General features: G+C 34.6%; 1 protein-coding gene across 1 annotated transcript in view; it reads right to left on the reverse strand.

Annotated features, from left to right (window-relative positions):
* LOC140449685 (carboxypeptidase Q-like) overlaps positions 1–6,211 on the reverse strand; it is a 44,826-nt gene extending 38,615 nt beyond the window's left edge. Inside the window, exon 1 of the mRNA XM_072542965.1 lies at positions 5,846–6,211. Coding sequence (XP_072399066.1) covers positions 5,846–6,168 — 323 coding nt within the window. The 5' untranslated portion in view covers positions 6,169–6,211. The remainder of the gene's footprint in view (positions 1–5,845) is intronic.
* Positions 6,212–16,077: the final 9,866 nt, after the last annotated feature.

The raw sequence follows: 16,077 nt of genomic DNA on the forward strand, positions 1-16,077 counted from the left end.
ATCAAGTAGTCATCGCACAAGATGAAGAAGATCTCAGCTTTATGCTCAGAAAACTAGAAGATGAATATAAAAACAACGGAATGGAAATAAACTTAGAGAAAACCGAATACCTAACAACAGAAAACAAGGATATGAGAAACCTAGAGATAGACGAGGGAAGACAAATAAATGGAACAGATAAATTCAAGTATTTAGGAACCATAATATCGAACCAGGGAACAACAGAAGAAGATATAAACAACAGACTGAGACAAACAAGAAACTGTATAAGACAACTAAACTCAGTGTTTTGGGATAAGAACATTACGATAAAGACAAAAAAGAGAATATATAATACCCTGACAAGAAGTATCCTGACATATGGGTCCGAAAACTGGACAATAAACAAGAGAAATAGAGGTAGAATAAGAGCAGTAGAAATGGAGTTCCTGAGGAGAAGCTGTAGACTTACAAAAAGAGACAGAATTGAAAACGCAGAGATTAAGCGGAGAATGGGAGTGCAATCAGACGTAATCGACTATATAGAGGAGAAGAGACTATCCTGGTACGGCCACGTCAGAAGAGCGGACAAAGGACGCTGGATAAACAAAATCACAGAATGGAGCCCGATTGGAAGAAGAAAGAGAGGAAGACCCCGAAGGTCATTCAGAGATGAAATCGACGAGGCTATGGAGAAAAGAACCCTGCGAGATGGAGACTGGAATGACAGGGAAAATTGGAGAAAACGGTTGAGTGAAGGAAGACAGTGAAAACTGTGGAAATCCTTAGTAGTAGTATATTCTTTGGTGGTACGATCTTTCGTACCTGTGTTGGGAGCATGCGCTGAAAAATGTTCAACTTTTATAAAATAACGAACGTCTGGGCTTCACGGACTCTTGCTCTATAACGAACACTAACAGATCAAAAAAGAAAACTCCATGGTTTAGAGAGGAAGTGAAGACAACATTGTGAGAAAAAGAAGAAAGCCTTTTTACAATGCAGAGCACAACAAACACAACAGGCATACAACCACTCTAAACGACCAGATTTTCTATTATAAGTGATTATATGTTTGACGATTATGTTATATATTTTTTGTTTGTTGCTATTTGATATCGTTTGATGCCAAAGGGTAGCGTTAACGTATAGATCTCCTTCCTTGGTTGTTTCTTTTCTTTATCTTCTTATATACAGTTCCTTCTTTTGTGATGGTCATTTGCAATTACTTATAAGTGTATTCGAGCGCCTAGGATTATGATTGAGTATTGGTGCAGGAATGGAATTTAGGTAACTACTCCTGCGATAGACGTTAATCTGATTAAGACGTTTTTTTTAACTTAACATTGATGTTATGATGTAAATGGTGTAACTGCAGGATCAGGTTGTTGCTGGTTATGTGTTTGATGTATATTATTTTAGCATTAGTCGCAACATTGATAAAGGTTAATAACATATTTTATACTTAGAGAATACGATATAAGCACCACATGAATTGAAAAACTTGTTTCTCTTGCAAAATGAACGAGGTTAAGACATTTTTATCTTACAGTAGAAGATAAAATGTCCAGTAGTAGTTCTACGTTAATTCATGGTTTTATTTTGTCTGTGAAATATTTTATCTTCACGGTTAATGTAATATGTCATTAATTATGATTAAAAAAATTTGGTCAAATATTTTATGATGTAAGAAATTTGCGACGCGTGTCAAGATACGCAGTCTTTATGCAATTTAAGTGTCAAGAACATTTTAATCTAAATACGTCATAGACATATACGGTTCGATCGTTTTAAGCTCTTTAGATAAATTCGTTCAAATTAGTTATTAATTAATTTTTAACGTTTATGAATATAATGACAAAATGATAGGTAGTATGTACCTACTTAATAAGTAGTTTTTTAATAGCATTTAAAAAATTTCATATTTCATATTTAAAAAATTTCCTATTTCATATTTAAAAAATTGTTAAATTGCAATGAAAGCAATAAGAAGGAATTGATATTAGTATGATCCAAGAGAGAAAGTATGATCCAAGAGAGATTATACGTGCACTCTGAGGTTCATATTAAACCTGGTCGTTAATAACGCTGCCAGGTCTAGCGGCAAAATTTTAGGTTTTTTTGATATGGTAAAAGAGGTTTGTAATTACTTTTGTGTATCCCATGTTGATGGAAATTACTAACAATGCATGTGAAAAGTCTATCTTCTAAAACCTCTAAAACAAGACCAAAGAACATTATTACTGCATTAAATGCCTTAATTGGAGATTTCACCACAGAGACGAAAACAAAAATAGGTGCTAAATCACTAATTAAAAGTCTAAAAACATTTAAATTTTGGTGTTCAGTTGTAAATTGGCATGACTTATTATCGAATTAATGTTTTAAATAAAATACTTCAAAATTCTAAATTTAAAAATCACGGAATGCATTCAAGGCTTAGATAATCTTAAAACATTTTTTAAATTCCACATATCTGACGATCTGAGATAATGGTAAAAAATTTATCGACAATGCTTTCTAGACATTTAGGTATTGATCCTGAATTTCCTATCTCGAAACTTAGGAAATCTCCCGTTTATTTCAAGACTGCTTTCCATTTTGCAATTCTTGAACTCATCATCTCCTCAATAAATAAAGGATTTACCTTATGATCTAAGTGCTATTCAATATTATCTGATTGCTAGTAAATATTCTAGCGGTAGCGGGTAGCCCTCCTCTACGATCCCGGTAGCGGACAGGTTGCTACAGGGAGTGGCGTCCCTGCCGTACGCTAGCTACTGATTTTCTCCTATGTCCAAGCCTTTAGGAGAGGCCAGGTCCCCAACCTATCTTCCTACCCATTTTCCAATTCTTACCACATCCCGATATATCCCGCTACCAACCCGCACTGGCCAGCGTGGTAGTGAAATGGCTAAATTTCCCCGTAAATGACATGACACAAACTAGAAAAAGGCCCTTAGTCCCCGGCGGCCTAACGGTCCCTGGTGACGGTAGCCACCAGATTGGACCAAGGGCAGAGGGTGCAAAGAATCACCGGGATAGACTCGGCTACCATGGACAACGAACATTGCATATTGCCACTTATAACGTAAGAACGATTGCAACTGAAGATAAGCTCATTGAATTACAGGAAGAACTTAACTGCATAAAATGGGATGTATTGGGACTTACGTTGGGAATACGAAGAAAGGGAGAAAACCAATTATGTAGATTTAAAATCAGGGCACCTGCTACATATTCCATTGAAGAAAACGATAAGGCAGTTGGCGGCGTAGGCTTTCACGTGCACAAGAAACACCTAGATAAAATTTTAAAAATAGAGAGTGTAAGCTCAAGAGTTGTGTACCTCATATTAAAACTGAACGAGAGACGCTCTATTAAAATTATCCAAGTATACGCACCCACGACGAGCCATAGCGATGAAGAAATCAAAAACTTTTATGAAGATATAAATAGAGCTATAGAAAAAAAAAAAACCCACCACCTAATCTTAATAGGCGATTTTAACGCTAAACTTGGATTTAAAGAAGATAACGCAGAAGTGGCTATGGGCTCATTTGGATACGGTGAGCGAAATCATAGAGGAGGTGTGCTACCTGCATCATCGGCTCTATGTGATGAACACATTTTTCAAAAAGAACCAACAACGTAAGTGGACGTGGGCTTGTCCAGATGGCATAACAAAAAACGAAATTGATTTCATCATCACAAACAGAAAAAATATTGTCCAAGATGTTACAGTAATTAATAAAATCACTGTTGGGAGTGACCATCGGTTGGTTAGAGCAAAAATAATGATCAACATTAGACGAGAGAGGACAGCAATGATAACAGAGAGGCATTCTAATAAATGGAAATCGATAGAAGACAGAGTAGCTTATCAGAATCGCATAACTTCAGAACTGAAAGAAGTATAACATCTAAATGAAAATGCATTAGATATAGAGGTGACAAACATGCGAATAAATAGTGCGATTTGAAACGCTCATAGAAAATATAAGGAAAAAGGGAAAAACAAGAAGGATGAACTCACTCAAGCTACTAAAGATCTTATAAACAAAAGAAGAGAATTGAAAGACAAATACACAGATAATTTTATAAAAGTTTTAAGGTTCTGCGCCGACAAATGACTGAAGGATCGAAAATATTTAAAAACTTGTAAATAAAAAAGGAAAAACTACTACAAATAAAGAAGATATTTTAAAAATTGCTCAAGAATTTTACTCAGAATTGTATAAGCGAGAAGAACTTCCAGATCCTGATCAAAATCAAATACCAAAAGTTCAAAATGTAGGCTCAGAAGACATCCCAGATATCACAACAGGGAAATAAAATTAGCTCTCTCGGAGATGAAAAACAATAAATCACCTGGAGAAGATCGGATAGTCAATGAACAAATCAAGGAAGGAGGAGGAACGTTAGTAAATGTGTTGAAAATATGTTCAATACTTGTTTGACAAGAGGCGTAACCCCCTCCGTAATTATTGAGTTGCTTCCTAGAAGACCAGAACAGTTAGTTTATAAATATTTATTAGGAAAAGTGCTCTTTGTTAGTAGATTGTATTTTCTGAGTGAATACTGTTGTATTGTATTTCTAATTATAAAATATCTATTGTTATGTAAAAAAAATAAAGGAATATAAAATTGGGAAAGTAAATATAAACTATCATTAATATCTACAGTGGGTGATCAAATTATTAGAGCCACCCAGTAAAATTCAATTTTTTTAACAAAAAGGGTATATATTTGAGCTGCATAATATATTAATGCGTTTGTTTCCATTTGATTATCTTGTAACACTTTATGAAAGTACACTAAATAGTTTGGCAACAGTGCCAACACAGCGGGCGTGGCAATACGTGACTCATCATGCCATTGTTTGTCAGTGCTGTCCAGCTTAGCTTGCAACTCGTGTGAGATAGGACCATTGTTGATTGGCATCAGATAAATAACATTACTTAACATTGTTTTTTTTTTTTTCTTGTATGTAGCTTACAGGTTTGTTTTTTGAACGAATCTACCGTGCAGATCCTCATGGATAGAGCTCAATTTGTGAAGAGAAGACCTGGGGAATATTACAAAGCGTATTCTATTGTAAGGACGGTAAAGTACCCCCTGAGCATCACGGGGTAGTCTATTATAAGCAGTCAAGGAACTGGTAGACTCTACATTGTTGAAGAAATAACGCGGCAGGACTAGTACTTGAGATGCAAACAAAAATGCTTCCTCAGGTCCAGCAGTGGTTCCTGAATAAAGTGTCACGTTGCATGACTCAGCGCCTTGTCAGAGGGCAAAATCTCTTACAAAATTCCTTGCTGACAACCAGGTTCTCGACTGGCCTGGGAATTCTCCAGATCTGAGTCCAATAGAAAATCTTTGGAAGCTCATAAAGAAAGAAATTTCTAATGTAATTATAGCCACAAAGAGCCAATTAATCGAGCGCTTAATAACAGTATGACACAGGAGTGGAATAATTTAACAAAATGGCCAGAAGTGCATAGAAAGTATGCCAAGAAGGTGCGAGGCAGTCATTGCTGCAAAATGTGACACTACCAAATATTACGCTTAAGACATAATTTTAAGCGTTTTTATGTAATTACTCGTTTCTTTTTTAATATTTGTAAACATTATAAGGTTTTAATCACAGAAAAATAGAATTAAGTACAAAAATATATTTTATAGCTCAATTACATACCATTATTAAATAAAAAGTGAAACTTTATGGGGTGGCTCTAATAATTTGATCACCCATTGTAAGTATAAACAAGTAAAATAATGGAGAACAGGAAATATGTTTACAAAACAAACATAATAGAAATAAGAAAAACCAAAACTTTATTTAGAGTAATGTTATCATCGTACATACCTAATCCAATGCGGAATTGTAACATTTTCTCCATGAACATTTTCTAGGTCATATCCCTCCTTCTGCATCAAATCCAGTAAATAATCTATTGAATCTTCCAGTACCTGGCTTCCCGCTTGTCTGGCTCCAAATTTGTCAACAAAATACGCCAGTTCATCGTAAGTTTTGCCCTTGAATAGTCCTTGTGTAGTTGCATTTATGATCTGATCGACTGTTTGCTGATACGAACGAATTTCTTTGACCAGATCCGAAGACAAATTGCAGGTAAGTGCATTAGATAGTGATGCGCACAGCAACACGGCTATTATTGTTGACAACCACATAATCAGACGAAATGGATTATACAGGAAGGAGATCGTTAGACTGTTTATTTAGATAACGAGATTTGTTATTATATTCCAGTTATTATCGGAAAACATAGGCGTAGAAAACTACTTTTAGAACTGTAAAATTTATCGAAAAATATACACGGCCCGATATAATTAAATGTATATTATAATTTTTTAATGAACTTTGTTTAAAATATAAATACATTTTTACGACTACGAGATGCAACACTTGCATTTTTGGCTATTTAGCGCTGGTATTCTCTCTTCGAACTTACCTGGCTTTTCTTGCCGTTACTGTGCTATTACTATAATATAATTACCATTACTCACGATACACTCAACTAAAGATAATATGTAGCGCATTTTTGTGGGCGGATCCTATTTGGCGCGAACTACGTCACTCACACAACTACTGGGGTGTTTGGGATGTGTTATAGAGGTAGTACCTTTTATCGGAACGACCACATCGAGCGTCATAGACGGGAGATGGTTCTTGATAACTGGTCCTCATAAGACACCTAACTCTCACTTATGGCTCCACGTGCCACACCCTGGGCAACTGTATTGGTCCGCAGGCTAAACTAAGTGAGGGTAGCCAGATATGGCGAAAAACCACCGAGTGATTGCCGGTATAAGTAATCCCCCACCTACTGGCCAACGGCTTCGGGCGGACGAGCTGTTTAATGGAAGGGCACTCCTTTGTCCTGAGATCGAGGAATCGGTCTCAAAGGCGGATGAACCAGGAAGATGGTCAACGACATAGGGCTACAGAAGGCCACGGGAAACCATTGTAGTAAAGGCTCACAAGAGCATCCCTAGTACAATCATCATGGCTAGCAATAACCAAATGAGTAACCTTACTGATCATGGGCCGCGGAAACCAAGATCCGGCAGAGGAAGTAAATCACAAATTAGCCACAGGGCTTCCCAGGTCGTAAGCCAGCGAAATCCCTGTGATGTTAATAATGGAACACTTTTAAAAAATATCACAAGACGAAATATGAGAATTCCTACATGGAACGTACAAAGCTTACTCGAATTAGGTGAAGTAAATAATACTGCGATAGAAATGGAAAGATTAAATATCGAAATTCTGGGAATAAGCGATGTACAATTGCCAGGGTCTGGAAAACAACGGACTAGAAACGGAGCTATATATTATAGTGAATATTCTGATAGAACAAACCGATATGGTGTGGCCATAATGGTAAGCAAGGAAATAGATAAATCCGTACTTGGTTTCATCCCCAATATGGGGAAAGTGAATGTTATTCAAGTATATGCACCAACAGCTAATAAAGAGGAACAAGAAATAGAAGACTTCTACGAGCAATTGGAAACAATAATGAAAACAACAAAAAAACGTGAAGTTCTGATACTAATGGGTGACTTCAATGCCAAAGTGGGCAGAGGAACTGTGGAGAGTTGTGTTGGAATGTATGGATTGGGAGAGCGAAATGAGCGTGGTGAAAGACTCATTCAGATGTGCCAAACAGAAGAACTGGTAGTTATGAATACTAAGTTTAAATTACCAAATCGCCGGCTCTGCACGTGGAAAGCTCCTGGAGGCAACAAAGATAGAATTATAAGAAATCAGATAGATTACATCTTGATAAGGAACAGATACAAGAACTCTATTACAGTAGTGAAAATTTACCCTGGAGAAGATGTAAACAACCCAGTAGTAGCAAATATGAATGTAAGATTGAGAAAATCATTAATGAAAAGATCTAGACCACAAATGTACATTGATAAACTAAGAGAACCAAATACATACCAAGAAACTCGAAATAAAATAAATCAGAGTATCCAAGAAATAAAACAACAAAATAAGAACACTACAGATATTGAAACAAAATGGAAGAATATAAACAACACAATAGAGACTGTGGGACGGAAAACATTAACATTTACAAAAGCTGCCAAACAAGAATGGATAACGCAAGAAATTCTCGGAAAGATGGACTAAAGAAGAATACATAAAAACTAAAATAAAATTAAATATCAAAAAATTAATAAACAAATAAAACAAGCTAAAGAAACATGGATGTCCATTAAATGTCAAGAAATTGAGGAATGTGAAGCAAGGTATGACACTTTCAACACCCATAAGAAGGTTAAAGAAATGATTTCAGGAAATCGTAACAAACCAATCGGGATATTAACAAATGCAGATGGTACCACTATAACTGAAACGCAAGACAAATTATGTAGATGGAAAGAATACATTGAACACCTATTTTATGACCAAAAAGTAGAATAGAAGTTGACCGAAAAATCACGGACCAGAAATAATGAAAAAGGAAGTTATTTATGCCATAAAACACACAAAAGGTAGAAAAGCTCCAGGACCCGATACTATACCAATTGAACTGTTGAAGATAATTGATGAAGATAATATAGATGTCTTGGTAGACCTTTTTGACTCCATATACAAGACGGGACACATACCCACAGAATGGCTTCTCTCAACTTTTCTAACGATTCCAAAAATCACAAATGCTAAAGATTGCAATGACTATCGGACAAGCATTATTCGGAGTCAATGTTCTGACACAACGATGTCTGGATATGAATCAGGACATATATGCTTGCTTCATAGATTTTAAAAAAACTTTGGACAGAGTTCAACATGAAAAGCTTTTAAGTATTCTTAAGACCAAAAACATAGATAGTAGAGATCTATAAATTATATCGAATCTGTATCAAAATCAGAAAGCAAGAATAAGAGTCGAAGGAGAACTGACAGAGGAAGTAAGTATACTTAGAGCAGTTCTACAAGGGTGCAAACTAATAAACTATTGGGTCATATTTAATGTTGTAGGGGAGGGCAGGGTAATGGCGTCACCTAAAAGATCATCATTTTTTGTGACTTAATTTTGAGATGAATGAAATATGTAACTATGCAAGCGATCTAAGAACTAAGTTTTTAACTTAAATTAGTTTTCAAAAAATTTTCATTCGCCTTGATTAAGCGACAGTAAACGCAACACTTTTTTGTGTAACGTGACGGCATTGCCCCAGGCCTAGAGGTTAATGGCGCCACCTACTGAACTGAAATGATGGATAAGACTTCTCTATAAAACATGTTCTAAGCAAATATCTTTATTGAAATTTTATTTGAAAACATAAAAAAATAACAGTATAATGAATGATAAATGAAAACATAACCTAAAACAACCTACTATTCTTTTCACAGAACTCAAACATAATTTTTGGCACTGTCTTTTCCACTGCTTCGAAAGTGAGCCCATTTCGAGCAAAGTGTACAGCGATACCAAAGTTCAGTATTGTTCTGAAGCTATTTTCTTGTGGCATTTTAAAGTAATTACTATTTAAATGGGAATAAGCCACAATTAAAGGTTAAAGTACGTTTATTGACGTTTCAATTTCCACTTCGGAAATCGTTCTCAAAATACAAACATTGGTAAATTAAACAAATTTTGTTTTTTTGTTACTTAGTGAAAAATTCTTCTAATAATTTAATTTTATCTGACTCATATATATTGACAATTCAGACATACAGTAGACGACTTTAAAAAAAGGTAATTATTGAAGGTAAATTAAATGCACGACCAAATACTTACCATGTCGGGATAGTATTATGAGGTTTTTTTCCTGGTTTTTCCCTCATAATTTACTATGGAATCACTAACAGGACAATTTTACTGTCATCATGGCATGTGTTTGTCTTTTTAAAGACGAATTACATGCTATGATCTTTTCTGACGGATATTCTCAAGTTAAAGTTGATTTTATGTAATCGAATGAACTATCTTAAACTATAAGTAAAGTCGTCCCAGGAACGCAACTCAACAATATTGGTAATATTATTTTAAAGTCGTCTACTTTAAAATGTATAATGTATGTCTGAATTGTTAACATATATGAGTCAGATAAAATTAAAATATTAGAAGAATTTTTCACTAAGTAACAAAAAAACAACATTTGTTTAATTTACTAATGTTTGTATTTTGAAAACGATTTCCGAAGTGCGAAGTGAAACGTCAATAAACGTACTTTAACCTTTAATTGTGGCTTATTCCCATTTAAATAGTAATTACAAAGTTCAGTGTCTCCAAATTCTCCACAAATTAAACACTTCTCCTCATTGGCAAACACAGTGGGTAGGGAGATATCATCACTTGAATCATCAACCCAAACTTTGTCATCATCAAAATCTTCTGACGATGTTTCATCAAAATAGAATTTTGGTCTTATAGTTTTCTTCATTTTCTTTGTTTTTTTATTCCTAGAAAGCTCGTCTTCAGATATAATCGTCCTTCTGTTTTGTTTCAATTTTTTTGATTTTTGTCCAATATTTTTGTTATTTCGCAATATGTAAAATTTCGTTTCACTGCTTTCGCTTTTTGCTTCAACTCCCTTTTTTCTTCAACATCTTGCAGGATATCTTTCATTGGTGTCCAAGTGAGAATAATACAATGTTGCTTTCTATCCTGACCTTTTTGTTTAGGATCGGTCCTCTTAGTTGGCATTGGTGAAATGTCGAGAATGCTTTTTGAAAAATCTACTTTTCCTGACGATGTCCCCGGTTAACTACGATAAATAATGTCGATAGCAGTAGCAGTAGCAGGACTTTTAGGAGGATTTTCATTAATAGGTGCCTCATTAGTAGAGCTATCATTGAGTTTTTCAGAATTTTCCTCCTTGTCCTCAACAATTATTTGCTTTATGACTGAATGAGAAGGAGCAAAATCTTCTTCACTAAATTTATCTGTTGAAACGGAAAAATTCCACATGCCTTGAATCCTGCCACTGTCTTTTCAAGGGTAGCAATTCTCACGTAAGCTTTGCTGAATATCGGAGCAATATCGTATGGAGTGATATATTGATGAATATTTGTTTTCATAAAATTATCACACTCCTTATTGAACGCATTCTTAAGAGGCCTGTAGAAAGATACATCTAAGGCTGAAGTCGGTGCAAGGAATGAGGTGGAAGCGACACAACGTGAATGTGGTTTGAACGGCAAAAGTCATAACATGGCAAAGAAATATGGGTTCCATTATTATCCATTAACAGAAGGACAGGGTCCTCTTCACTTGACTTAGTGGTTCTCTGGAAATGTTTTAGTCAATCTAAAAATAAATCTTCGTTGGACCACCCATTGTGTGAACATCTATAAATGGCTCCAGGAGGAGAGAAGAGAAGTGTAGGAAGAAGAAGAATCTCATGGTTGCGTAACTTGAGGGAATGGTACGGATGCACATCAATTGAACTATTCAGAGCAGCAGCATCTAAGATCAGAATAGCCATGATGATTGCCAACCTCCGTCGCGGAGATGGCACGTGAAGAAGAAGAGGAGGTCCCCCTCGCTGCAACAAAGGTGACATCCGTTTCCTTGGATAAATAAACATTGGGGTCGTATATATTCCTGAAGCGCTCATGGTACACACTACAATGATATTCTTGCCACGCTCCCAACTCGTAACTCCTCCCACTGGCTTCTGTCCTCTTAGTGCAAGAATTTTTCCCGGTTTTTGTACTGTGGAAATTCCAGTTTCGTCCATATTATGGATACGGTTCAGTAGAAAGTTATACTTAGTCATTACAGTGTCTAAATTTTTGTAAAACAAATCAACTTCGTCTTTATTAAATGCTTTGACCCTGTTCAAGGGTTTCCAGTTTTCTTAAACTAATTTTATGGCTGTTGATAAACCCATTTAACCAATCTATCTCGGCCAACTTGGTCTCTTTGCTAAAGTTGTGTTTGATTTGATGTTTTTCAGCCAATTTGAAAGCCAGTCGCCTTAGTTCATTTGTAGTGATGTCATAAAATAGTTTTGATAGGCTGACTACATGCTCTGCCAAGTTTTGTTCTTGCTCTACAGAAAAAACACATTTCCGACCCAATCTCGGCTTACTACTATCATTTGCCTTTAGCCTATCCCTTAATGTTGTTCGGGGTATGCCAAACATTGGAGCTGCTTTTTTTTGCGAGACACCATTTTGGCGAAGTGCTTCAATAGCATTTTTAAGGTTTTCCTCATTCCACATAGCCTTTTCTGTTGTTCTTTTACGTGATCATACTATCTGAAAATCACAAAAAAATGCGTTGTTAACCTTTCATTTCAATAAGAAAATACAGGGCAATACCGCCATGGCGGCACTACCCCGAAGTAAAGTGACGGAATTACTCCTCGAGAACAACATGGTAGATATCACTACATACTACAAACAATAACCAAACATTTAAAAGCAATCTCACCGAAAAGTATCTAAGGTATCATATTATTAAAGGACATATTCAATAAACCAGTTAAGAACCTTATTATCACATTTACCTCGAGTTATAAATACGGCAGAAGTAAGAAGAAATATGAAACTATAACGGTTTTACCGATATTCGCGATTGAAAACAAAGTATCTAACCTCTGGCGGAATAAATTTAAACTACTAAAAGTGGTATAAACAAACCAGACAGCAATTGATTTGAATAGAAATATTAAATTTTTTTAGTAAATTTCAGCATTATGACTACGTTAAAGTATTTTAAATCAAATCGATATTGTTCTGTTCCTCCCCTATTGCGACATAGGGAAAGATATGTCCATATTTCTCTTTCCTAAACTTTTATTTATTTATTAACGGGTATACCATTTACATTGAAACAAAATATATATATATATATATATATATATATATATATATATAAAATTTTTCAAAGTAAGCATAACATTGAAAAATAGTTAGTAAAGTTTAACAAAAAACTAATAATTAACTTGAATACAAACTAATATCACACAAATAGCAGAAACTGGAAAACTTGAGGAAATCAATAAAAAGAAAATACCGCTATCATTTAGTCAATAACATATTGAGAATACATAATTTATTTTCTTAAATAGCAGAAATACAAATACTTACCATGTTGGGATAGTATCATGAGGTTTTTTTCTCATGATTTATTATGGAATCTTTTAAAGAAAAATCATGTGCTATGATCTTTTCTGACAGGTGATCTCAAGTTAAGGTTGATTTCATGTAATCAAATGAACTATCTTACAATAAAGTCAATAAATAAATAAAGTTATAAATAAATAAATAAAGTAAATAAAGTCAAGTTCAAGTTATTTATTTATGTTAATATACAATAAAGTCCTTACATATGTCAAAAAATAGTATAAAATAAAAATTAACATATAAAAAACATTAGGCATAATTTTATAAAATAATGCATATATTAATAAGACAAACATTACACAGAACATTATACTATGGGTTCCCAGGTATACACAAGATATTTATACAAAAAATATACAAATTCACCAATACACAAGCCAGTTCCAACCATTAAAGTTAAAATTTAAGAATTCATCACTTGAAAACTGCTTCCCCTTCAACCAATGGTCTTTTTGCTTCACCACAATACTCAACGATATCATTAGGCTAATTTCCATTTTTAAATAATAAAAATAACTCGTCTTAAACCAAACTAAACATCCAAAACCAATGGTAAACATTAGACTGTTATGTTTGTTTATACCATTTATATCGGCCATGACACTGCAATCGACCTGCCCTCTACATTCAGTTTCAATCGCGAATTCGCACGAACTAACCTTGAAAGCGGCAATAGCTGTACTGATCAAAGCATGCTCAATCGGAAGCTATGTCTCAGCGTTAGTCAGGTGCGTGCAGGACTAATATTTTGTTAAAAATACTCGGTGACGGAATTGCATCGTATGACGGTATTACCCCGCCCTCCCCTACAGCTCAAACTCAAGATTTTTTATGTAGTTTCTTTCCATCGAGTTAGAATCTATGGAGAAGCTATGAGCATATTAACGTGTATATTAAAAACGGCGTCAGTAGGTGTGGCTATCGATCATACCAATATGGCGGTGGGATTAGGGCCGGACTCAATAATATTAAAACTACTAGTTATTCAGAAGATTGATTCAAATTAACAAACAAAAAAAAACAAATTAACTGACACTTAAAAATTTAGTTCAATTAACAAAGTTAGAAAAGTTATTAAAAAAACACAATTTTTTGTTCTGAACATAAAACACTATATTTATTTGGTTTCCATATTCATCTGTTAACAAATTTGATCCATATGTCTCTTCTTTCAGGATCTTTTGGAAACCTAAAAATACAATTATATGCATCGCTAAGTATTAATAACAAATTTATATTTTAAATAAAAAATATGATTATTGAACTAAAAAATATTATAAGCAGCTTACAAATTGTTTATTAGTATCTTTATATTGTAGTAAAAGTTTACTTGATAGTGTAAAAAGAGACAGAATGCTGGAAGACTTTTGTAATCTCGGTATACCTAATAAATACATCAGCCTCATAAAAATGACGTTGCAGGGTTCAAAAGCCGCAGTCAGAGTAGATGGAGAACTGACTCCCCTGTTTAACATCAACATGGGAGTAAGACAGGGAGATGCCCTATCAACCATGCTATTCAACCTAGTTCTTGAGGCAGTCATCAGAAAAACCAATATAACCGGCCATATAAACACCAAATCAGTACAAATTACTGCATTAGCAGATGATGTAGCCATCATTAGTAGGAATAAGCCACGACTAATGGAAGTGTTCAAACAAATTGATCCTGAAGCAAGAAAAAGAGGTCTCAAAATAAACGAAGCAAAAACGAAGTATATGACAGTCAAAAGAATAACTGACAATGAAAATATTATCACAATAGACAACTATACTATCGAACGAGTGGATGTCTTTACATATCTCGGCACAGAAATCAATCAGAAGAACTCCGTAAGTAGCGAAATTAATGCACGTATTTCCAGCGGGAATCGTACATACTATGCTAATAAAAGATTGATGACATCGAAATTATTAGACAAAAGAACCAAAATGACTATCTACAGAACACTGATTAGACCCGTAGTAACCTATGGATGTGAAACTTGGGTAATGACGAAAAAAGATGAAGCCCAACTCAGGACATTCGAGAGAAAAATACTGAGGAAAGTATATGGCCCGGTACAAGAGAAAGATGGCACATGGAGAATCAGGAGAAACGACGAGGTTAATGAGTTAAATGAAGGTTATGACATTGTAAGATTTGTGAAAAGTCAAAGACTGTCATGGCTGGGACATGCGCAGAGACAAAACGATGCAAAAACAACAAAGAAAATGTTACAATGGAAGCCCATAGGAAGGCATAAAAAAGGAAGGCCCAGAACGAGATGGTTGGATGACGTGGAAGACGACCTGAAAACAATGAACATAAGACAATGGAGAAGAAGGGCACAAGAGAGATCTGAATGGAAGGGCATAGCCAGACAGGCAAAGACCCATCCAGGGTTATGATGCCAAAAGAAGAAGAAGAAGAAGTATCTTTATATTCTGTGTATTCATTACTTATATTTTATTGAAACTGGATGTTTTAATTGCTATTTTGGAAACTTTTAAAAATATTCAATAATGACTGAAAAATTATTTGAGAAATTTTTCTAAGTTACTGTAAGATTTTTTATGAATACTATTAATTTATTCTCTGAAGTACGGGCCATTACTTTGTTTACATATTTGTATATAAAAACCTGCGGAACGTTATTCCTGAAGATTTTTTATTAACATTGCTTCTGCTACTGCAACTACGTTGAGAACAAGAAACCATTATTATGCACTATCACAATATAATATTACATTTCTAACGCTACTATTATAGAGAAAAATAAATATAAATATTATAAAACCAAAAATATTCGAAAAACAACAAACGTAAACAATCATACACGATCTGTCAAAACGATCATAACAATATGGTCGAAGTGAGGTCGTTTTTAGTCACGTGATGCCCTCTCCATAGATTCTAACTCGATGTTTCATTCATAATTGTGCCCATTTTAACCTAAGATATTGATTTAGTTTGGAGGTTACTCCAGGCATTGCCA

This window comes from Diabrotica undecimpunctata, chromosome 9 (assembly GCF_040954645.1).
Source record: "Diabrotica undecimpunctata isolate CICGRU chromosome 9, icDiaUnde3, whole genome shotgun sequence".
In the NCBI taxonomy this organism is placed as follows: Eukaryota; Metazoa; Arthropoda; class Insecta; order Coleoptera; family Chrysomelidae; genus Diabrotica; species Diabrotica undecimpunctata.